Consider the following 24,300-nt stretch of genomic DNA (forward strand, 5'->3'; position numbering starts at 1 on the left):
ATTTGCCCCAACTTAGGTTCCTCTTCCTTGTTCCTAAGAGACTGAGACAGGCCATTTCTAATCAGAGCACTTCCTGGTTCTCATGCTGGACTACAGAACAGCTCCTCTTGTGGGAACCAGTAAACACTGTGCTATGGAAAAGAAGTCATTCACTCATTTATTGAGTGTTCTCAAACAGAATAAAGTTGTTTATCAGCAGTTTTAAGCACAGCATTCCCAGGCAGGAGAAATGCTACTTCACAGGGTCAGCTGGATAGAGAGGGAGTGAAAGGGAGTGAGATGGAAAGAGGGGTGCCATCCTCTCTGACCTGAAGTGCTGCAGGAACTGACACTGAACACCAGCTGCAGGCACAAGGGAGGCACAGGAACCCCGACACGACAGATGCATCAGGGACCTACTCCATGTCCACATCTCTGCTGCATTCATCTCAACTTCCTTCTGCCCTTGTAAACTACCTTGTGTTAACTACCGAGAGCTCCTACACAAGCTCCTACACCTGGTCCTTGTGAGGCCCGCTCGTCTTTCTAGAAGAGAACAGGGCACATGAGGGCTGTAGGAAGGAATTATGTCAAGAACAGAGCTTCAACAGGTGAGAGTTAGAAAAAACCCACAGAGCAAGAAAACCAATTAGCAAGTTCACTGATAATTCTACTTACATTTTCATGGCCAATAATTTTCCAGGTTAGGACGTGAATATAGGTGCTGACCCATGAGTGTGTGAACTTGTCTAATTCCATTTTATGAGATACATGATATGAAATAAAAATACAGAAACATAAAGCATTTATTTATTATTGCTATAATCAAGGCAAACTTTTCTTTAAACAATTAGCCTTGATAATGGTAGTATATCAGAACCGTTACTCACTAAGTTTACAGCTGTTCTCCACTGCTGAGACATCACTGCTTTATACACACCACCTACAAGACCTTTGTCATACAAGAAGAGCTTGAGAGTCACAGTGCAGTTTCAACACTTGCCTACTTCCTGTCTTCACACCAACCTTACCCTCTCCAAACTTGTTCATATTATATTTTTAAAAAGTGGTAGAAGAGGAGGCCAACTACATCTAGTTACTTGGAAAATCAACTGAGATAAACGGGGTAATTGGGAGAACATGAAAGAATTTAGTGTAAAAATTACAGAAGGCATTTTACCACTAATATAAGGAGGGATATAGTCTTGTCTGTAGGAGCCTGCATGACAGCTTCCAAGAGTTTTGAATCCTGGAGCAGGGCAAAGAATATTGATGGCCAAGTTTCCAACCCACTCTCTAAGGAAGCATCTGGCTTGACAAGCCTTCATATTAACCCAACTATAACCTAAAAACACTGTCAGTTTTATTTAACCTTAATATACATTTGTACAAGCAATTTAAAAAAGGCTATTCCACAATGACTTAGTGGGTTTTACCTATTTTGAAGATAATGCAGTTACAAATGAGAGGTAGAAACACTGTAGTAAAGACCTAAGAATACAAACATCCTATACATAAACGTTCAAATTAACTGCTGGAATTTCATACAGATAAATAATGTAAAAATTACATTACTTTGTTCACCAAGTAAATGAAAACCATGTTTTCTCTGTTAACTTTAATCAGCACACTAAAGCAAGTGTGGCGCCAAAGAGTTTCTGTGCAGCTATCAGAGAGTAGGTCAGTATGTGTAAGTTTTGAAGTAAAAGGATTAAAACCGGTGAATGGTTTATTCAAGTATTCAAGCAGGTAAGTAAAAGATACCAAATAATATACAACACAGGAACCATTCTTGGAGAGGTGCTGATCTGCCATGACTAGCTATGGTGAACTCAGGGTTAACACTGAGAAGTACACATTAGTCTGGAGAGAGCTGCCCATTTCCTAAGGGAAAACGAACCTCATTTCTTACTAATTTCATGTAGAAACTCCACATCACTAACAAGCCATTATTCATCACTTTGATTTGGCCCTATTAAAATTCTCAAGAGTATTTCTTGATTCATGATAGCTTTCTAATACTGCCCAAATAAACTTAGCCTTTAGTAAACCTAAGATCACAGGAGTCGATGCACATTCTGCATGCACAACAAAAAATGCAAACAACCAGCAACTCAAAATTCCACTAAGATCTGTTGGTGAAGATAACAGGTGAGAAAAATGCAAAGGTTCACATGAACGCAATTTCCAACCATTTAAAAGTTCAGTGGAGATTACACATGAATTCTGAAAAGGACATGTATATAATCAAGTAAAATATTTAAACAAGTCCATTGTGCCTCAGTTAGTTTTAAATTGCAAAATCCAATACACAGTTATTTTAATAAATTAGTGCAATATGAAAGATTTTTGGAAGATTAAAATCATGTCCACATTAGATCAAGTTGAAGATTTCACAATTCATCCAAGAGTCACCTTTTGTTTCTTCTTAAGATTCCTCCTCCTGAGCTGTTTAAAGATGCAGGCTCAGATTCAGACAAACTTACCCCAAACCTCAGATCGTCTGGACGAGCTGTATACGCTTTTGCTTGTGTATGCTTTAGCAAAACACGGAATTTCATGTATTGCTCAGAGAGCTGAATGAAGCCACTCACTTTGTTTCCTGTTTAATTATCCACAAGAATAACTGTACTTATGATGCTAGTTCTAAGGTACATTTATTATTTGCCAGGTTCAAATAACTTGAGCCATGTGGAAAACTTTTTGTTCTGCTTCTATGAAGAGAAAGGAAAGGGGGAGTGACTTCTCCAATAAGGCAGGTTTTCTACAATATGTAGTAGTTTTGTATTGTTCTTCCTTCTTAAGCTGCTGCTTGTTCTTTGGTAGTCACCACACTGTCCTGGGATGGGTGACAGAACCAAGATGTAATCCCAAATGTATCACCTCCTGTTCCATGCCAGTCCACAGACAAGCCTGCTACTCACACAGTTGCAGTGCTACAGCAGAGTGCTGACAATCTTCTTTCAATACTACATTTATCTAGAAATAAAATGTAAAATGGTATTAATAATAAAACTATTTGTGTTTTTTAACCCAGGGACAGAGGAACTAAAGGGAAAATCATGACTCTCACCACCATGGTTCCTGCTCTATCTTGGCCCCAAGATGAACACAATGAATACACTTTCTTTCCTCTTTCCAGCAACAGTTCAGATATGACCAGGAGCTTAATGCTGTAGTGGTAAAATTCATATTGGCAAAACAACTCTCTTGCTGAGAAGTACAAGTAACTTCAGGAATGCTGTCCTAAAACCACAAAAATAGCTCCTCCTCAAACACCAGATACCTGGGATATATATAAATAATATATGTGTGTATATGCAGATATCTATATATATACACATATGTATATGTGTATATAATGTATGTATGCACACACACATATACACATGTGTGTGTGTGTAGCATTCTGGTATCCCATCAATCTATGCTCTGTTGGTTATATAAAATATGTAGTATATAGGATCTTTACAATATTCTTTGGTTACTACACCCAGAAAGCTTAAAAGAGTTCTATTCAATAATAAAACAATGTCCTCCTATAGTCTTAAACAAGAATGTGACAACACAATAATGCAATGAGAACAATATGAAGGATGAAAGTTATATATATTTTGTATGAAGCCTTTCTAATCCTTACAGTATACAAGGTTGGCATTGTTGTCAACATATTACAGAAAGATTAATAATTTGTTCAAGTTTTTAAAGCCAAGATTCATCTCAGGCAGTATGATTCCAAATCTAGAAAACAAATTACAATTAAATAAATTCATCAGTTCTTTTTTTACCCACTCTAAGATTCCTGATTTAGGCCTGAAACTATAAGTATTCTCAAACTCTATCTACAAACCCAGTACTACCAATACATTATACTATCAACACAGTATATTTCACAGCCACTCCTACTAAGTGACTCATAGGCAGTCATATACATAGCAAGTGTGCATTGGACAAAGGGATGCACCATGTCCCAGGTAGCAGAGGACGACTCAAGATTTTGTCATGCTACTTAGAACAATGTAAAATGTGAATGGGGAAGAAGAGAGACAATAAAAAAAGACAGAAACAAATTTTGTTTGAAAAATTCCATAATGAAGGCTGGAGAGATCTCAGCAACTAAGAGCAATGGCTACTTTCCCAGAGGACCTGCATTCAAGTCCTAGTACTCACACGGCTTCTCATGACTGTAACTCAAGTCCAGGGGATCTGATACCTTCTTCTAGTTTCTAAAGGCATCAGGCATGCATGTAGTACACTTAGACATACATGTAGGCAATGCATTCAAACACATAAAATAATGAAAAATTTAAATGTCATGATTCTAATTCTTTTCTGTTTTTTTTTTTAGATTTATTTATTTACTTATTATATGTAAGTACACTGCAACTGTCTTCAGACACTCCAGAAGAGGGTGCCAGATCTTGTTATGGATGGTTGTGAGCCACCATGTAGTTGCTGGGATTTAAACTCAGGACCTCTGGAAGAGCAGTCAGTGCTCTTAACCACTGAGCCATTTCTCCAGTCCTTGTTTTTGTTTTCAAAATAGGATTTCTCTGTGTAGCCCTGGCTGTCCTAGAACTGGCTATGTAGACCAGGCTGGCCTAAAAGTCACAGAGATTTGCCTGCCTCTGTCTTCCAAGTGGTGGGATTAAAGTCATGCACCACCATTGCCCGACTGATACCCAATTTTTAAAAAACTAAACAATTAAAGAACCCTATGGCTGTTTATTCCTCAGTTTTCTATGTAATCGTTCTGAGCCCTGCTGTGGAAAGTGGAGCGAAGATGAGCGAGCACTGCTGTGTAGTGACTTACACTTATGCACATTTTCAACATCTGTAGGGTCCTGCAGGATCTTACTTAAGCCTTCCAAAAGAAGGGCTGCCTTGTGGTAGCGATAAACGATGTCTTCAGTCTGCTGAAACATCTCATCCAGGGCTGCAGATTGAACCTGGAACCAATTAACAAAATAAGAAGATCTGCAACTGCAAGGATAAACAAGTCCTATGGACAGAGCACCTTTACATATTAAAATCAATATATTCTATGAAAAGAAGAAAGACTCTGTAATGTTACAATTAGATTCAGAAAGGAAAGAAGCAATATAATTCCTAATAGACAATTCTTATTGTCTTAACGCAGTATGGTTACTACCTACCATTCCTATCAATAGTTTAGAGCAATAATAAACTCTCATCAGGTTACATTCCAAAACTTTTTCATAAAACTATCTATTTTGAGCCGGGCGTGGTGGCGCATGCCTTTAATCCCAGCACTCGGGAGGCAGAGGCAGGCGGATTTCTGAGTTCGAGGCCAGCCTTTTCTACAAAGTGAGTTCCAGGACAGCCAGGGCTATACAGAGAAACCCTGTCTCAAAAAAAAAAAAAACAAAACAAAACAAAAAAAAAAACTATCTATCTTAGTAGCTGTCAAGGTAAAGCCAAGAGTATATCAACAATAAATGCAATTTATCTAAATGGGATATATATATATTATGTTGAAACGGTATAATAACATTAGTCCATGGGCTGGAGGGATGGGTCAGTGGTTAAGACCACTGCTCTTCCAGAGGTCCTGAGTTCAAATCCCAGCAACCATAAGGTGGCTCACAACCATCTGTAATGGGATCTGATGCCCTCTTCTGGAGTGTCTGAAGACAGCTACAGTGTACTTATAATAAATAAATAAATAAATAAATAAACCTTTTTTAAAAAAAGCTGAACAGTGTACATGAAATAATCTAACCCCCCCAAAACCCCCCAAAACATTAGTCCATAAATTTTCTCCATTTAGATACTTAATAACCCTATGCTACATACTTGTTAGAACCATTTTCCCACAGTAAATAGAAAAAAATTTCCAGTATAGTCAACAAATGGAAAAATAGCTTTTCTTCTATTGTCTATAGTTCAATAAAGTCAGTAAGTTGAAGTCAAGAATCTAAAATTTGGGGGCTTAACAAAGTACTATTTTTTTAAGGTTTTTTTTTTTTTTTTTTTTTTTTTTTTTTGGTTTTTCGAGGCAGGGTTTATATATAGCCCTGGCTGTCCTGGAACTCACTCTGTAGACCAGGCTGGCCTCGAACTCAGAAATCCGCCTGCCTCTGCCTCCCAAGTGCTGGGATTAAAGGCATGTGCCACCACACCCGGCTTTTTTCTAAGTTTTACAGAGCCAAACTTTCTTAAGTAGCAGAAAATGCAGAAACAAATTAATTTAACTTTTAGATAAAAACTATAGAAGGATAAGAACATACCTATATAAATGAAGTTTAAAAAGAAATATAATAAAAAGTTTCGACTATAACAACTAGGATTATAAACTATAGTAAATTTATTAAATAAATCATATAAGCACTACTTATATATCAGGTAAGTTCAGTGACTTCATTAGGTAATCACACACCTGGGACTTGAGAAAGGGTAGGATATAACCCTTTTCTTGGTTGTTTTTTTGTTCTATTTTTTTTTTTTTTTTTTTTTTTTTGTTATTTTGAGTCATGGTTTCTCTGTGTAGCCCTGGCTGTCCTCAAACTCACTCTGTAGACCAGGCTGGCCTAAAACTCACAGAGATTTTCCTGCCTCTATCTCCCATGTGCTGGAATTGAAGACATGTGTCACCACACTCAGCAGGATATAAATTCTTAAAGGACAGATCATTGCAAGTAGGTGTTCAATTTAAAGACACCCAGAGAGAAGTACTACCGTTATAAAATATCAAGCCTTGAAAGGTTTACCATTTCCACAGCACAATTATAGATGAGTTTCTCTGCAGTCACACTGTTGATTTCATCAATAAATCTCTGTTTATCGGAGAAGAAGCGATTCAGCTTTTCTGTAAGTTTCTTGCACATGGTGATGCAGAATTTGTATCTTTCATTCAGATTTTTAACAACTGAAACAAAGTTGATATTGGAATTATTTTTAATTTCTTCCAGAAGTAACACAGTGACATGTACCTTTCCCCGCTGTTGGAAGGAGAGTGACACTACATGCTCACTGAAGGAAAAGCTGGGAAGTCAGGTTCTGTGATCTCTCAGTACTGAAAGACAGATCCAGCACTCCTGACTTCTCTGTATCAAGTTAACATCAGTGGACTGACTCTGTGGGACACAAAGGCCCTTGGGCCTGAACACTGCACTGTTCTGTACCTTGTTTCACAGCCATGGATGGGCTCAGCTTCCCAGACTTGACCTGAGCTTTGGCGAGATGCAGGGAAGCCGCCAGCAGCTGTGCTGCCTTCATGTACAACACCAGCTGCTCCACCCGCCTGCCGGAAGACAGGAGCAGAGAATTATCCTGGGAAGTGACCCACAAGACTCAGCATGCTAAATATCAGGCTACCATCCAAACAGCTTTTCTAGGGGACTATGTCCTCATTTTTCCCACCATGAGAAATGATTTTCCTATGTAACCCAGGCAGGTCTCAATTTATTAATCCTCCAGCCTTAGTATCTTATGTGCTGGGTATGGAACATACTTGGCTTCTTCCTGACTTTTCTATATATATATATATATATTTATCTAACTCCTGAGGAAGAAGAACTTGTATGGAGAAATATATGAGAACTTTGAATATTATAGGAACACTGAAACAAAAATATGTATAACCTCTTGGTCATCAAATATCTTCAGTCGTAAATTTTCAGAGAAAGGTAACGCTAAGGTTGTGTAATAAACTCCTGGCTAACATATCACACAATAAAACAACTTATATTTTCTTACAACTATTAAAAGTGAGACCTGACTTCTAACAATGCCTACATTTAGATACAGGTTTATAGAAAGCATAAAGAATCTGGTGTGTGGATAGCACCTGGGTTGCTTGTATTTTGATGCTAATTCCACTCTCCTGGGAAGGGCTGTGAAGAAGGAATGAGTCACATACTCAGGTGACTTCTTTTTTTTTTTTTTTTTTTTTTTTGGTTTTGGTTTTTTTGAGACAGGGTTTCTCTGTGTAGCCCTGGCTGTCCTGGAACTCATTTTGTAGACCAGGCTGGCCTCGAACTCAAAAATCCGCCTGCCTCTGCCTCCCAAGTGCTGGGATTAAAGGCGTGCACCACCAAGCCTCGCTCTTAGGTGACTCCTTATAAACCATCCCCTAATGAATAAAGGATGCAATCACTGGGCAAGTAGGAGGGACTTCCGAGTTGGATAGGGCAAGAGAGGAAGTAGAAAGGAGAAAGGGTCCTTTTGCACAGGGATAGTGTGAGGACAAGATGTAGCTACTAGTGTCTCCCTGTTTCAATGGCAAATCTGTTAGGATTTGCCACCTGAGGTTTTAGATTTAATAAGGCTTACAAGATTAGGATTTTAGTTGTTGCACCCAGTGATTGAGTTACCGTTGTTTCTGAACTAAATTTTGTGTTTTCCTTCATGTGATGGCTCCTCTGGGTTCAAGAGAGAAAGGTATGGTGGCAAAGCAGGGGTTTGCCAGATGTGCACCACAAAAGGCCATGGAGGTTTTGTAGCTTGGGGCTGGTATAGTAACAACCTGCCAGTGGGAACTTAGCGAGCTGTGTATAGAGATTTCAGATCTCTGAGTCAGAGAGTCTCCACGAGATAAAAGAACTGGCCAGTGAGACACTGGGGCTGAGAGTAGCTGGGTGTAGCACAGAGAACTTGCCATTCTTTTCAATATTTCCTGTAACAATCTGGAAATGAATGACAGGAGGTACCTACCCCCAATCTTTGCTTAGCTGGCTGATCTGGTCCACAACTACACTCTCCTGAATCTGGTACAAGGACACAGCAGATGTGCACAGCTCAGGGTTCCCACCCCTCACTGCCGTCAGGTCCAGCACACACTCAGTAAACATTAACATCATGTTCAGATGGCGTAAGGTGTCTGTGTGCTCTCGCTGCAAAGGCAAGGTGTTTTATAAGATTTTAGATTAAGGATTTAATTGAAGTATATATATATAGATATATATATATACGTTTTCCCATATTATGAATGTTGGAATGATCAAAGAAAATCAATGTTTTTAAATTTCAGAAAGCTGTTAGAAAATAAATACAAATCAAACCAAATATTATACCTGGATATGTCTGCATGTATTACAGCACCATGTAAGTAGGCTGCGAACTGTGCCTTTACTAGAAAAATAAGACCAAACTAAACCAAAACTGAATAATTGAATGAATGTATGTAAAACAAAACATGACAAAACAGACATCAGGAGTACAAGGGCGGGCTGGGAAGATGGCCCTGTGGTAAGTGCACAGGCTGCTCCTATAGAGGACAAAGGGTGAATCCCCAGCACTCACATAAAGGGTCACAGACACTTGTAACTCTAGGTCAGGGGATCTGATGCCCTCTCTTGAACGACGAGGACAATAGGCAGACATGTGGTACACAGACATAACACAGGCAAAACATTCATATAGAGTAAACAAAGTAAAATGTTAAAAACTGAAAAATGACAAGGACAGTTGTGGATGGTCCAGACGTAGAGAGATGTCCAGCAGGCAGACACACTTGCTTTGCAAGCTTCAAACTCTGAGCTTAATCTCCAGAACCCATGAGGGGAAAGAGAATGAAGACCACTAATCTCAGAACCACTAACTAGTGAGATGGGAGGTAAAGAAGGAAAAACATCCAGAAACCCATGGGTCAGCTATCTAGGAGTGCACATTGCAGCAGAAACAAAAGAGGTACTGTTTCAACACAGTCTAGAACCAACTCCCCAAAATTATCCTCTGATCTCCATATGGCATATATATGGCACCTACACTCCCATATAAATAATAAACTTAAAATGGAAAATATTACAAGGATACTGTTTTTTTTTTGTTTGTTTTTGGTTTGTTTGGTTTTTTTTTTTTTTTTTTTTTTTTTTTTTGGTTTTTTGAGACAGGGTTTCTCTGTATAGCCTTGGCTGTCCTGGAACTCACTCTGTAGATCAGGCTGGCCTCAAACTCAGAAATCCACCTGCCTCCCGAGTGCTGGGATTAAAGGCGTGCGCCACCAAGGATACTCTTTTTTTTTTTAAACGGTTTATGTATGTATGTATGTATGTATGTATGTATGTATGTATGTATGTATTTATTTATTTAATGTGTGTACACTGTAGCTGTCTTCAGACACTCCAGAGATCAGATTTTTGTTACGGATGGTTGTGAGCCACTATGTGGTTGCTAGGATTTGAACTCAGGACCTTTGGAAGTTGGAAGAGCAGTCAGTGCTCTTAACCGCTGAGCCATCTCACCAGCCCAAGGACTCTTAATACTAAATCAAACTTTTTGGGGGGAGGGTGACAGGGTCTTGCTCTATATCCTAGGCTAGCCTGTAACTCCTATCTTTCTTTTCCACTGTCTTTTTTTAAAAAAGATTTTTATTATAATTATGAGTAAGTACACTGTAGCTGTCTTCAGACACACCAGAAGAGGGCGTCAGATTATGGGTGGTTGTGAGCCACCATATGGTTCCTCGGATTTGAACTCAGAACCTTCGGAAGAGCAGTCAGTGCTCTTACCTGCTGAGCCATCTCACCTGCCCCCTTTTCCACTGTCTTAATAGCAGGAATTACAGGTGCTGCCACCAAGAGCTACACCTCTTTATAATTCAGTGAGCGTATTGACTTGTTCTTTTAGAAAGTTTTTAGTTAAGAGTGAGTCACAACCAAAGCTCCGATTTTCTGTGACCTACTTAGTTACTGATGAGAGCATGGGGAGACACTCTAAAAAATGTCCTTTCAAAACAAGTACTCTAGAACTTTCTTCTTTAGTTATAAATGAACTTTAAAATCTCAAATAAGACTACATTTCTTTCCAATATGTGTGTGGTAGGGGGTAGTATGTGTGTCGTTTTTTGATCAGTATCCACTTGTATTTTTGTATGTCTCTGTGACTGTAAATGTGTGTGTGGATGCACACACTTCTGCATGAATATGGAGGTCAGGTGAGGATGCTGGGCAGCCTCCACCACTCTCTGCCTATTATTCTGAGGTAGGGTCTTTCTCTGAACTTGGGTTTCCTATTTTCTCAGAGAGGCTGTAAGTCAGCAGCCCCAGTGATTCCTCCAAACTAATGGAGTTATAGGTGTGAGTGTGATACCTGGCTTGTAACCTGGATGTTAGGATTCAAATTCTGGTCCTCATGGTAAGAGTTCTAAACCACTGAGCCTTCTCCACAGCCTATACCTTATGTTTTGTGACAGGATCAGCCCTTAAATGTGAATCTGTGATTCAGACAGACTGGCTGGCAATTAGCTTCGGGAATTCACTCCCTCAAGGCTGTGGTTACAAACATGCCATGTCTCTTTTTTATTTGGGTTTGGGGACCCAAATTCAGGTTCTTGTATTTGTGCAGCAAGCACTTTACTGAGTCATCTCCAGCCTTCCATGTTTCTCTGAGACAGGAGCATAAAACACATTTCTAAGTGTCTCTTAGCTGTATGACAGTGTGTTGGACTATATTCCCCAACATATGGAGTGTTATCTTTAAGTTGGGAGTGAGGAACAACTGCAAAATCACAATAACTACCTGTGGTTCTAGATTTGTGCTCAGCACGGGGCAGATGACATGTAGTGTGTTTTATTTTCATGCAGAACTGGATCCACAGAGAAAAGTACTGACCTATGAGTTATAAGCATCTAGTCTGCTTAACAGGGCTATTTCTACGTTAATGGCTAACCTGGTATTATGGCTTATTGTTACTATTATTATCAACATAGCATCTTACCTTGTTGCCTGGGTTGACCTCAAACTCAAAACCCTACTGCCTTGACTTCCAAGTGCTAGAATTACACAGGTATGTGCCATCATGTTGTTATTTTATAACTTAATATTTCTATTAATTCTTTAAGAATTTCATATACTGTATTTTCATCATATTTAACACTGATTCCTCTTCCTAACTCCTTTCAGATTCATCTCCACCTCGTTACCTCCCAATCTTCATTTCTACTCTGTTTGTTTGTTTGTTTGTTTGTTTTTTGTTTTTTCGAGACAGGGTTTCTCTGTGTAGCCTTGGCTGTCCTGGAACTCACTTTGTAGACCAGGCTGGCCTCGAACTCAGAAATCTGCCTGCCCCCATTTCTACTTTTTAAAAAATAACCAAGTCCAATTTTTGCTGTCTACATACTCCTAGGTGTGGGCCATCCACTGGAGCTACAGAGATCACTTTTTGTGTGTGTGTGTGTCTCCCCCGGTCCATAGACTGGCATCATTTTAAAATTTATGTTTAGATGCATTTTTTGTTTTTTTGTTTTTCGAGACAGGATTTCTCTGTATAGCCCTGGCTGTCCTGGAACTCACTTTGTAGACCAGGCTGGCCTCGAACTCAGAAATCCGCCTGCCTCTGCCTCCCGAGTGCTGGGATTAAAGGCGTGCACCACCAATGCCCGGCCCTAGCACTGGTAAATCCAAGGTCAGCCTCATCTACACATTTTTAGGACATCCAGGGCTATATATTAAGACCTTGTCTCAAACAGACAAAGAAACAAATGAACAAAACAAAAAAGGGAATTTGAAGTCGGAAATACTTGATATAGTGTGTTCTTCCCTCCTCACTAGGACACTCACATCAGAGCAACAGAATATTCACACAGCCCTGTAATCTCTTGCCTACCTCCATCAGTGTCTCCTCTGGTAGTTCAGGGGCTTCAAAGGTGATGAGACCCTCTAGGCTGGGTGGTGAAGCACCATAAGGCACGTATCTTAGGCTGGGAGCTCCCTCTGCTCCTGGTGGGGAAGAGCCCAACCCTGGTCCAGGAGGGGAGCCCACACATACTCGGCCACTTGCAGAACACAAGGAACCTCCTGAGCTGCTGGACCCCACTGCAAAGAAACAATACATGTAGCACATGTTCACAGTCAGGCAGAAGGGACTTTCACACTCACACCTCTCATTTACTGAACATAAGCTACTCAAGTGACAAAGACAATAAAGTCCCAGGCTCTCATTCTATAAATAGATGAACAGATCTCGTTATATACATACATATGCGTATATAAATAAAACAGAATCAGCATGTCTACTTTTCCCACACTCCATTAAACACATTTGTATAATATACAACTTGTATAATATTTTTCTCTCTAATGCTCCATAGACTTAAGTATAAAAACACAACTGATGCACAGTAGTTCACTAACTTTACGTATACAATGTGTATCTGGAATACTTTTAAATTGCTGATTGTTTTTTATATTACAAATTACTACTAAAAACTTTTTTTTTCTTTTTTTTTTTTTTTTTTTTTGGTTTTCCGAGACAGGGTTTCTCTGTATAGCCCTGGCTGTCCTGGAACTCACTTTGTAGACCAGGCTGACCTCGAACTCAGAAATCCACCTGCCTCTGCCTCCCAAGTGCTGGGATTAAAGGCATGCGCCACCACGCCCGGCTTTAAAACATTTTTCTTAAGTTGTTTCTGTGTGATAAGTGCTTCAAAGTAGGAATGGAATTTTCAAAGTGTAAACATTATAAACATTTTTTTTTTTTTGAGAAAGGATCTTTCAATGTATCCTTGGGTGTCCTGGAACTCTCTCTATAGACCAAGCTGGTTTAGAACTCACAAGACTTGCCTGTCTCTGCTTTCCAAGTGCTGGGATTTAAGGTATGCATCACTACCCCTACTACTATACACCTGGGGTTATACTACAGCTCTTCCTGAGACTAGCCATCTAACTTCCTCAAGAAGCATTAGGTGTGCCTACTAAACCACATCATCCCTGGACCTTATACTTGAGAAAATATGCTGATATGCTGAGCCCTGTGTGGAGAGCTTTTGAGGCTATGTCTACAAGTTTGGCAGGAATTTGACATTGGGCCATGCAGGACACCCAAGTAAGCTCAGGCAGGAATCTGATTTGGGGCTAGAACAAAGAAGTAGACTTCAGGCATGAATATGATTTTGGGCTAGGATAGGGAAGTAGGCTCAGATATCTTGGTCACACTGATAAACAGTGATTGCAGGACTTTGTTTATTGCCTTGTGAGTTCTTTGACTATTTGTGTTTGTTGTCTTGCTTGTTCCTTAACCTAGAACTGACTTATTATTTGCATGTAACTAAATTGGTATAAAAGCAGATTGGGAAAAAATAAACCCGCCTCAGCCTCAGCTGGGGTCATGCTATAGTATTGTCTAATTGTCTTTTTTTTTTTTTTTTAAGTCCTCAATCTAGACCTGGAGAACCTGTTGACTGACTGAGCTGGCTTGGTTAGCCCTGGTGGCAAATGTCTTTAATCCAAGCACTTTGGAGTTGGGAAGCAGAGGCAGGTAGGTCTGTGAGAGTTCAAAACCAGTCTGGTCTAGAGTCAGGCACCCCCCTCCCATACGAAAAAAAAAACAAAAGAGAGAAACAGAGAAACAGAGAGAATTTTTTAAAAAGTAATAAAATGGTAGTTTATTATTTAAGATTTAGAAGTATTTTATTTATTTTTTTGTTTGTTTGTTTTACTTTGTATTGTTTGCAGAGAGGGCAGACCTGGCTAGCCTAGAGTCCTCTCTGTATTTTTTTTTATTACGTATTCTCCTCAATTACATTTCCAATGCTCTCTCTGTATTTTTGAATATCTGCATAAAATGCTTTAGTTCTACCTTTTATTATCTCTTTCCCTTATTAATTTATAAGAACCCTGATTAGAAACTTATTTATAATACAAGAACCTAGAGGACACAAAAAGCAGCACACAGAATTAAGACACATGATCACTTCAAACCCACACTTAATACTTTTTAAAAAGAATCTACTGTTTTATATTTTGTGTGTGGGTATGTACACATGATGCAGGCACCTGCAGAGGACAGAGGAACTGGATCCCCCGGGAGTGAAGTTACAGACAGTTGTGAGTACCACGTGGATGCTGAGAACTAAACCTCTGGAGGAGTAGGCAATGCTCTTAACCACTAGCCAACTCTCTAACCTTAATCAAATACTTTCTTCTTTTGTTTTAAAGATCTATTTGTTTTATGTATATAAGTACACTGTAGCTGTCTTCAGATACACCAGAAGAGGGCATCAGATTCCATCACAGATGGTTGTGAGCCACCAAGTGGTTGCTGGGAATTGAACTCAAGACCTCTGGAAGAGCAGTCAGTGCTCTTAACCTCTGAGCCATCTCTCCAGTCCTTCAAATACTTTCTTAGTGTTTAGTATTAGTAGCTGACTTAGACAGTATGGATGATTAAGTACAAACACTGGTACCTGAAGCACAAAAGTAAAATTAAAAAAAAAGTTTTTTTTTCTAAGTACACTGTAGCTGTCTTCAGATACTCCAGAAGAGGGCGTCAGATCTCATTACGGATGGTTGTGAGCCACCATGTGGTTGCTGGGATTTGAACTCAGGACATTCAGAAGAGCAGTCAGTGCTCTTAACCACTGAGCCATCTCTCCAGCCCCGTAAAATAAAATTTAAACCAAATCTGTTGGCATATGCTGTAATACTAGTTACTTGGGTGGCTGAGGTAGGAGGATCTCAACTTTTGAAGCCAGCTTGGACTGTACCGTAAACTCAAGGCCAGCCTGGGAAACACCAAAAAGAAAGGTGTGTGTGTGTGTGTGTGTGTGTGTGTGTGTGTGTGTGTGTGTGTTAGGGGTGGGGGAGTGAATTAAGCCAGGTGTGGTGCCACACACTTTTGGTCCCAGCACTAAGGAGGTAGGAGTAGAGAGTTCAAGGCCAGTTTGGCCTATGTAGCAAATTCCAGGTTAGTCAGGACTCCATAGTGATACCCTGTCTTTAAAAGTGTCTGGGGGAGGAGCTGGAGAGATTGCCAAGTAGTTAAAGAGCATCCACTGCTCTTCCAGGGGACCAGTACCCATATGGCAGCTCACAACTGTCTGTAACTCCAGGTCCAGAGGATTGTATACCTTCTTCTACCACCTTGGACTCTAATCAGGTACAAGGTGCATATACATACATGCAGGCAAAATAATCATATATACAAAATGATTTTTAAACGGGGGCACATTGAGGATGCCAAGTCATACACCTACATTTCCAACACTTGGAAGGTAGATGCAGGAGGATCAGGAGTTCAAGGTTTTCCACGTGAGAGGGGCTGGAGGAACCTGGGAATAGAGTTCAGTGGTATAGCACTTGTCTAGCATGTGGGAGAACCTTGGGTTCAATTTCCAGCACCACAATAAGTAAATTAAAAAGTTTTATGAGCCGGGCGTGGTGGCACACGCCTTTAATCCCAGCACTCGGGAGGCAGAGGCAGGCGGATTTCTGAGTTCGAGGCCAGCCTGGTCTACAGAGTGAGTTCCAGGACAGCCAGAGCTAAAAGAGAAACCCTGTCTCGAAAAACCAAAAAAAAAAAAAAAGTCTTATGAGTGAGGTAGTGTACAAACTAGTCATGCATATCTATTTTCATGAAGAAGTCATGTTTTACTGAATGTTATACTGAATATAGACACATGTAAATATACATATAGTATATATTACCTTACAAAGTTCTCCCTAACATGTATATTTACTTCTGACGTATAACCTTTAAGGAAGGTAAACAGCTATAATCACTTTACAGGGACAGAAAGCAAAGGCAAGAGAAGTGAGGGGATTTGTCTGAATTTACTACACTGTCATCAGAACTAATCACATAATGTTCTGAACTAGAACAAGTGAGCTTTACCTGAGGTGGTTCTTGTTCGAAGGACCATATGAGTACAAGTGGGGGCTGTGGCACTGTGTGGAGGAGACCCCACGGTGAAGAGGACAGCTCTGGCGCTTGCTGCTGTTCCTGCTGGCAATGCCAGCATAACACCACAGGCTCCTGCAGGAGCTGCAACAAAAAGTTGACCAGATATTCAATTATATTCATAGTATGCCTATATGTAACTGGAACATAAGGAAACATACTTTTACTAACTTTAACATTCATTCATTCATTCATTCATTCATTCATTTATTTATTTATTTAGGTGTTTCAAGACAGGGTTTCTCCGTGTAGCCCTGGCTGTCCTGGAACTCACTCTGTAGACCAGGCTGGCTTCAAACTCAGAGATCCACCTGCCTCTGCCTCCTGAGGTATAGGATTAAAGGCATGTACCAGCTAGGCGGTGGTGGCGCACGCCTTTAATTCCAGCACTTGGGAGGCAGAGGCAGACGAATTTCTGAGTTCGAGGCCAGCCTGGTCTACAAAGTGAGTTCCAGAGAAACCCTGTCTTGAAAAACCAAAAAGAAAAAAAAAAAAAAAAAAAAAAAAGGCATGTACCACCACCAAGTGGCTGATGTGTCATATATTTAATCCCAGTACTTCAGAGGCAGAAACAGGAAGGTCTCTAGGAGTTTAAGGCCAGCTTGGTTTACTATATTGTGAGACATTATCTTAGGAAAAAATTCTGTAATAAAAGAATAATAAATAAATAAATAAAAGAAGCCCAGTATTCAATGTTTTGGATAATTAGAAAATATCTGAATTGCAAGTTATATCTGTTGATAATTAGAAAAATTAAGACAATGAAAATGGGAAATAAAAATACAAAGGTAAACAACACAGATTAGAAAAACATAAAAGTTTAAACAAAGTATATCCATTCAGACTAGATTTCACGCTTGTGAGAGAGGGAGCACTGGTACAGCAGGTGTTGATCGGGCAGAGGCTGATGGGTTGAGCTTGGATTAAATGAAGATTGAGTAAAAAGTTCCCCATCCAGCAAAGCATGCAGAATCAGCAAGTTTAGTTCAGAGCCTCTGCACATTCAGACATCTAAAAATTATTACCTTTATGGGACTAAAGTCAAATATTTATAGTACATATCAAACATGAAAGAAGACACCTTATAACTGAGGGGGAAAACTAAATAAGACTTCTAGCTTTGCTTGCCTTCACATGACAATAAATTGTTTTTTTAAAGTTATTTACGTGTAGGAGTGGTTTGCTCAAATGTATGTATCTGCACTACAAGTGTGCCTGGAGGTTAATGGTCGCCAAAGGAGGGTGCTGGGTCACCTGTACCTAGAGTTATCAACAGTTTTGAGCTCTCATGTAGGTACTGGAAACTGAACCTGGGTTTTCTGTAAAAGCAACCAACACTCTTAACTACTGAGACATCTTTCCAGCCCCTACCGATCACTAATTTTGAAAGACTAGGATAGAGTCAATGCTATATACACTTTACCTAGTACAACAAGGCTGTGAGTTCAATTCCTAATACTACAACTTGGTCTGCATCGTAAGTTCCAGGCCAGTCAGAGCTACAAAGCAGGAGATAGCTGGGGAGATGGCTCAGCAGTTAAGAGCACTGATCGCTCTTCCCAAAGGTCATGAGTTCAATTCCCAGCAACCACTTGGTGGCTCACAACCATCTGTAATGAGATCTAATGCCCTCTTCTGGAGTGTCTGAAGACAGCTGCAGTGCACTTATATGAAATAAATAAATAAATAAACAAACAAACCTTAAAAAAAAAAAGCTGAACAATATGTTATTAGTCTCTTATTAATTTTGGTGCAGATGGCACCTCTGACAGAAATTGCCTAAGAAATTAACACTGTTCAGTGTCAAACAATTATGTTGCCTTTCCTTATTCTGTATCTTAAGCTGCAAGGCTAACTATCTCTCTAAGTAACTGAAGAGACATAGAACACACAACTTACAGGTGAGAAGCTTTCTGTCTTCATTTACAGAGCACAGAACTTTATATAACACTGGGATGTGCATCATCTGACAAACACACACTTCCTATTCCTGCTCCTTAACTAAAAGTAGAACTCTGTTTACTGTGCAAGAAAATAATGTGTTTATTACAGAGACCGGCCTAGAAAGGGAAGTGTTCTCCATTAGGAGGAGGGTATGAAGCCTGGATGCTGGCCCAGCATCTATTCCCTGATCACTGCACTTTCAACTTCCCCTTCCCTGATGGGACAGTGAGTGATTGGACTGAGTTCCCTAAGATGTAGCTTTAGAAATATTTATTTGATTGGACACATGTGTGCCTGGCTGTATGTATGAACATGCAGGAACTTATGGAGGTCAGATCCCCTGACTAGAGTTACAGCTGTGAGCCACCAATTGAGTGATGGAACCAAGCTTGGGGCCTCTGCAAGAGCAGTAAGTGCTCTCAACTGCTGAGCTATCCTTCCAGACCCCACAAAAGAACAGATTTGAGGACAATATCCTCTTCTATCTTCTAAAGTCCATAACTAAGCTGATTGCTTTCCCATCAACTATAGTCTCTGAGTAATGATTTTCAAGTGGTGAGCTTCAAAACCTGAACCCTGAACTAATATAAAAGGAAACCCTGCAATGTCCACCCATCTACAAGAGAGCACCGCAAACTTAAAGAGCTCATAAACATTCTAGCGAGTAAGAGAACAGTTAAGTAAAAACTGCAGAGAACATACAAAGATTTAGAAAATGAGGCAGATACTCTATTTAGCGTAATGTCTTCAAGGCTTTTATTGTACCATGTATAAGAAGTACTTAAGAATGGGGCATAATGGCACACGCTTATAATATGAGCACTGAGAGGTGGAGACAATCTGATCAGGACTTAAGGTCATCCCTGGCTATATAATGAGATCAATGCCAGCAACATTTCAAAAAACAAAAGTATTTAAGGGTGTTTATTAGTGTACTCTAAGACCCACTGATGTTATATTTTTTGGAAGGCTTAAAATTTTCCTATTATCAACAATTTTCACTTCCACAAACTGAGACTTTATGGTTAAAAAAGAAAAATGTATAATTATAAATGTTAACAAAGTTCATGTTCAAGAGAAAAAGAGAACATGAATTATCAAGACTTATGGATGGCTAGACATCCTTAAGGAATGTTTCATAGCTAATAACTTGGATTTAAATTATAACATGTGCATATAAAACTATTATGCGATATACATTTTTTATAAAACTAAGAAAATTTGTGATCACTCAGATAAGCTGTTTTCAAAAAACAGTCCAAATACCTAGTGACTGAGAAGAGTAATTCCTAGATTATTCACATGAAAAGCTCCTTCCTTCATAGACCTACTCCTCAGTAAAACTATACTGAAGAAAAAAATTCTTACATAACTACTTAATAAAATATCTGGAAACTGTTCAAATCATCTTAAAACACTGTGTCCACTTACAATCCCTGGGCTGAAAGTAGGAAGTGGAGAGTAAGAATACGGAAGGTGAGCTGCTTTCCTTTGGAAATTTGCGCAGTAACGGCACTGTTGAACAGTTCTGGGGACGGATGCTACATCTGAGCTGTAGAGTTCAGTCACTATGTGACAGTTCTATAATTAGCAAAGCAGAGCAGTTCACAGTGGTGGGGCAACATGGTAGGAGCTATTCTTATCACCAAGGATCAGGAAGGAGAGAGCAAGATGGCAAGGAGCAAGGAATAATACATCCCCAAGAACTTCTATCTAGTGATTCATATCTTGCAGGTGTGCCCTCCTACCAAAGTTTCCAAACAGACTGACCTCTTGGTAATCAAGATTCATATTCAGAATATGAATCTACAGAGGGTGTTTCAGATTCAAGTCAGATTAAGTTTCTTTCGCTGTGCAGAAGCTTTTTAGTGGACACAACTCCTGGCTTGTTTTGAGGTCCTAACCAAAAAATTCTTTGCCTATACAATGCCTTAAAGTTTTTTGTTTTTTTGTTTTTTGGTTTGGTTTTTCGAGACAGGGTTTCTCTGTATAGCCTTGGCTGTCCTGGACCTCACTTTGTAGACCAGGCTGGCCTCAAACTCAGAAATCCACCTGCCTCTGCCTCCCGAGTGCTGGGATTAAAGGGGTAGGCGTGCGCCACCATGCCCAGCCTTAAAGTGTTTAATTCAGATACTTGGTCTATTTTGCACTGACTTTTTACATAAGGTGAGAAAGAGGGGTACAGCTTCACTTATTGAAGACTGTCCTTTCTCCAGACTACTCTAGCATTGTGATACACAATTTATTGGAGAAAAAACTGTTATTAGAGTAACGAGGCATTTTCAGCAGATAATTGTGACATTCAGGCTCAACACAGTAGCAACAAGAGGCAGCTGTGAGACTGCAGTGGCATTGTTTGCACTAGCTAATTCATGCAGTTATGCTTTATTTATAATTCTCTTAACTGAGTGGCTCCATGTATGCTATTTTCAGTATTTTAAAGAGAAAGAAACTGAAAATATAACCAATGAATGATGGTGAAAAACTACACAAACTTCATTTAAGAAGTTAACCTCAGGGGCTGGGAATACACAACAGCTGTCTAACATACATTTGTTTAGTTCTCAGCACCACACACACACACACACACACACACACACACACACACATCCCTACCTACCACCATATAGTATAAAGGCAAAGTGAACATTAAACATAGTAACAGTGAAAACACAAAGAGAAAATCTTGAAAGCAGAAAAGTAATCTGTCAGTCAAAATGAACCCAAATAAAAGTTCTGGTTAACTTGTAATCAGAAGTGCTGGAAGCCCCAGGGGACTGGGGCAGTGTGAAATGCTGAAAGAAGAAACTGCCAACTAAGGATCTCCATCTAGAAAATTCTTCAGAAATGGATCTAAGAGCTGGGGGTTACAGCCTCATCTGCATGAAAGCAAAAAAGAGCAAATCACTGACTTGATGTCAAACTAACATACTTCTTATTGGAGAAATGGTTCAACAGGCAAAGTGCCTCTATCTTGGTCCTGAGTTTGGCTCCTTAGAATGCACAGGGAGCTCAGCATGTCTGCTTCCCCAGCACGGCTCAGTGATTGGGAGGTGGAATCAAGGCAGTCTCTGGAAACTCAGGCCCAGTGAGCCCAGCACAGGGAGCACTGAATAAGAGACCTCGCCTCAGCACAGGGACGGGGAGGAGGGCAGCACGGACTTTCACACACAGAGTTACATGCCTCATTCTCACACAAAAACATGAACACACACAGATTTTTAAAAAGAAGATAAAATAAAGATACTCCTAAATAAGACATAATTAAGAAAAAATTGAGTCCAGCAGACTTGTTGCTTTGACAAGAAATACTGAGCAAAGTTCTTTAAGCCCCAGAAGGTAATCCATGTAAGTGATAGGGAAATGAAAGTGCATCAGATGAAGATAAGTATGTAATTACTAAACAATATAACCGCATCCTCCTCCTCCTTTCTCAAATGACCTGAAAAGTAACCATGGAAGGATAACATGCATGGAGCTGGGAGAGGGCTCAGCAGTGTAGAGCATGTTGCTCTTACAGAGAACCTTAGGTTGGTTCCTAACAGTCACGGAGCCTCATGACCATTTGTAACCCATGCACAAACACAGTGTACATATACACATGAAGGCAGAATATTCATAAACATAAAATAAATAAATCTGAAACAGAATAGCATATAATTCTGTTGTTAGACTGATCTGTGACATAAACAAATGTAATAGTACATTTGCTGATACCACAAAGAAAGGAGATGGAAACAAAGCTGTATTTGAGTAAGAATGTGTCACTGGATCGAAACAAAAATTCACAGAAGCAACTAAAAACAACCAAAAATGGTAAATCAGAAGATAGAGCAATGAACTGCTAATATAAATTACCTTTTTAAAACTCAGTTGCTTTTAAAAAATATTTTTACTATTCTTAATTATGTGTATATCTGTGTGTGTACATACTACAAGTGCCCCAAAGGCCAGATGACAGCTTGAAGCTAGAGTTAGAAGTGACTATGATGCCTTAAGAGGGGGATGATAACTAGCCACCTGCAAGTCCCATTCCAGAAGGTCTAACATACTCTTCTAGTCTCTGTAGGCACCAGGCAAAGTGACGCACATATATACATGCAAGAAAACACTCCTGTACATTAAAAAAAAATCTAAAAGAATACATCACATCATATCTAGAGTAACAATGATAGTACTAAGAAATGAAATGAAAATTGATACTTAAGAGGGGTAATTTTTTATATCTTTACTAAAATTAAGTTAATGTAAATTTGAACTTGATTGTAATGATATATGATAAGCCCTAAGACATTTATTAAAACTAAACTAAGTTAAAGAAAAAAAAAGAGAAATAGCTGGTTGATAATGGGCAGGTGGATCTCTGAGTTTGAGCCCAACCTGGTCTACAGAGTGAGTTCCAAGAAGATCAGAGCTACATAGAGAAGCCTTGTCTTTGAAAGAAAATATCAAAATGTGACTAGTACACAAGAAAGCAGTAAAGAAGGATCAAGGGTTGGGTGTGGTGGCACACATGCAATCCCAGAACTTTGGAGGCAGAGGCAGGAAAATAACCACAAGTTTGAGGCCAGCCTGGCCTATCTAGTAAGTTTCAGGCCAGGCAGGGTTGCATGGTGATATTCTGTCTCAAAAAAACTAATTACAATTTTATGCATGTGCACAGGATGTGCTCTAATGCCAAAGGCAGCCCTAGGTTAAAGGGGAAGGGAAACGAGTATAACACAGTATAACACCGGCACCCACTGCACTGCACAGACCTTATAGCAAGAACAGGATGAAGGGACATCAAATCCCATGGTTGCTAGTTGTTGTTCCTTTCTGATTAGAAAACAAATCCAGTCAGGCAATTTGCTGGCCCAGATATGTTTTAGGATGCAATAAAGACAATAGAGAACTGGGCACAGTGGCACACACCTTTAATCCTAGTACATTCAGGAGGTAAAGGCAAGTGGATGTCTGTGAGTTCTGGCCAGCCTCCTCTACATAGCGAGTTAGAGGAACATCCAGGGCTATGTAGAGAGACCCTGTCTCAAACAAACAAAATTCAACAAAACATCAGAGAAAACAAGAAGGCTATAATAGATTGAAAAATTTAGGTACATCTAATACATAGGAATTCCTAGGCTCCACTCCAGAAGATTTAATTGTAAACAAGCCTGGGTTAGGGCATGGAATCTCTCTGGTGTTCATTGTTTGCTTTCGTTTTTGATAAATAGTTTAAATAATCTAGAATGAGTTGGTCAACAAATTTAAGCCCTGGAGAAAATCTGAGAGGTTCAGTGGCCTCACTAACTGGATATTTCTGAGATTCAGCTGCTATAAAGGAAATGCTTGGGAATACTGTATTTAGGCTAATTGTGGCCAGGATGGTCCTACTGACAATAACATTTTGGTCACAAACTCTTCCAATCACAGACACTGTCCATCAAGATACTGAGTAAGGTCTGTTTTGACAGGCACTGAGGAGAAAGGGAAGATGACAGGGTGAATGCTACAACTGTAAAAACATATGTGTGTTGTTTTAAGCCAGCCACCAAGCTTGTGATACTTTGTTATAAAGTAATAAACTATGCATATGCTAACAAATTACTTCTTGACAAACTAAGAAAGTTTTCTTACCTACATCCATTGGTCGTTCTGTGTTTAAACTATCCGTGCTGCCCTGGTGTCCACCTAAAGGTGCCTTTACTTGTTGTTCTGATAACTTCCCAGTACTGACAGATCTGAAGAAAATAGTG

The 24,300-nt window shown here is 39.6% G+C and overlaps 1 protein-coding gene across 4 annotated transcripts in view; it reads right to left on the reverse strand.

Moving 5' to 3' along the window:
- Positions 1–716: 716 nt before the first annotated feature.
- The window catches only part of Ulk2 (unc-51 like kinase 2), a 79,737-nt gene continuing 56,153 nt past the window's right edge, over positions 717–24,300 (reverse strand). For 2 of the 4 annotated variants that reach the window (XM_006533508.4, XM_006533509.4), the window contains 9 exons: positions 24,182–24,285; positions 16,553–16,702; positions 12,548–12,756; positions 8,656–8,834; positions 7,125–7,243; positions 6,711–6,868; positions 4,793–4,928; positions 3,053–3,152; positions 768–2,958 (listed from right to left, as the gene is read on the reverse strand). In XM_006533508.4, the coding sequence (XP_006533571.1) occupies position 2,958; positions 3,053–3,152; positions 4,793–4,928; positions 6,711–6,868; positions 7,125–7,243; positions 8,656–8,834; positions 12,548–12,756; positions 16,553–16,702; positions 24,182–24,285 (1,156 nt within the window). In that variant the 3' untranslated portion in view covers positions 768–2,957. Of the gene's footprint in view, positions 2,959–3,052; positions 3,153–4,792; positions 4,929–6,710; positions 6,869–7,124; positions 7,244–8,655; positions 8,835–12,547; positions 12,757–16,552; positions 16,703–24,181; positions 24,286–24,300 lie in introns of all 4 variants that reach the window. The other 2 variants (NM_013881.4, XM_030246066.1) reach the window with 2 other exon arrangements.

The sequence above is a fragment of the Mus musculus genome, chromosome 11, assembly GCF_000001635.26.
Source record: "Mus musculus strain C57BL/6J chromosome 11, GRCm38.p6 C57BL/6J".
Taxonomy (NCBI): domain Eukaryota; kingdom Metazoa; phylum Chordata; class Mammalia; order Rodentia; family Muridae; genus Mus; species Mus musculus.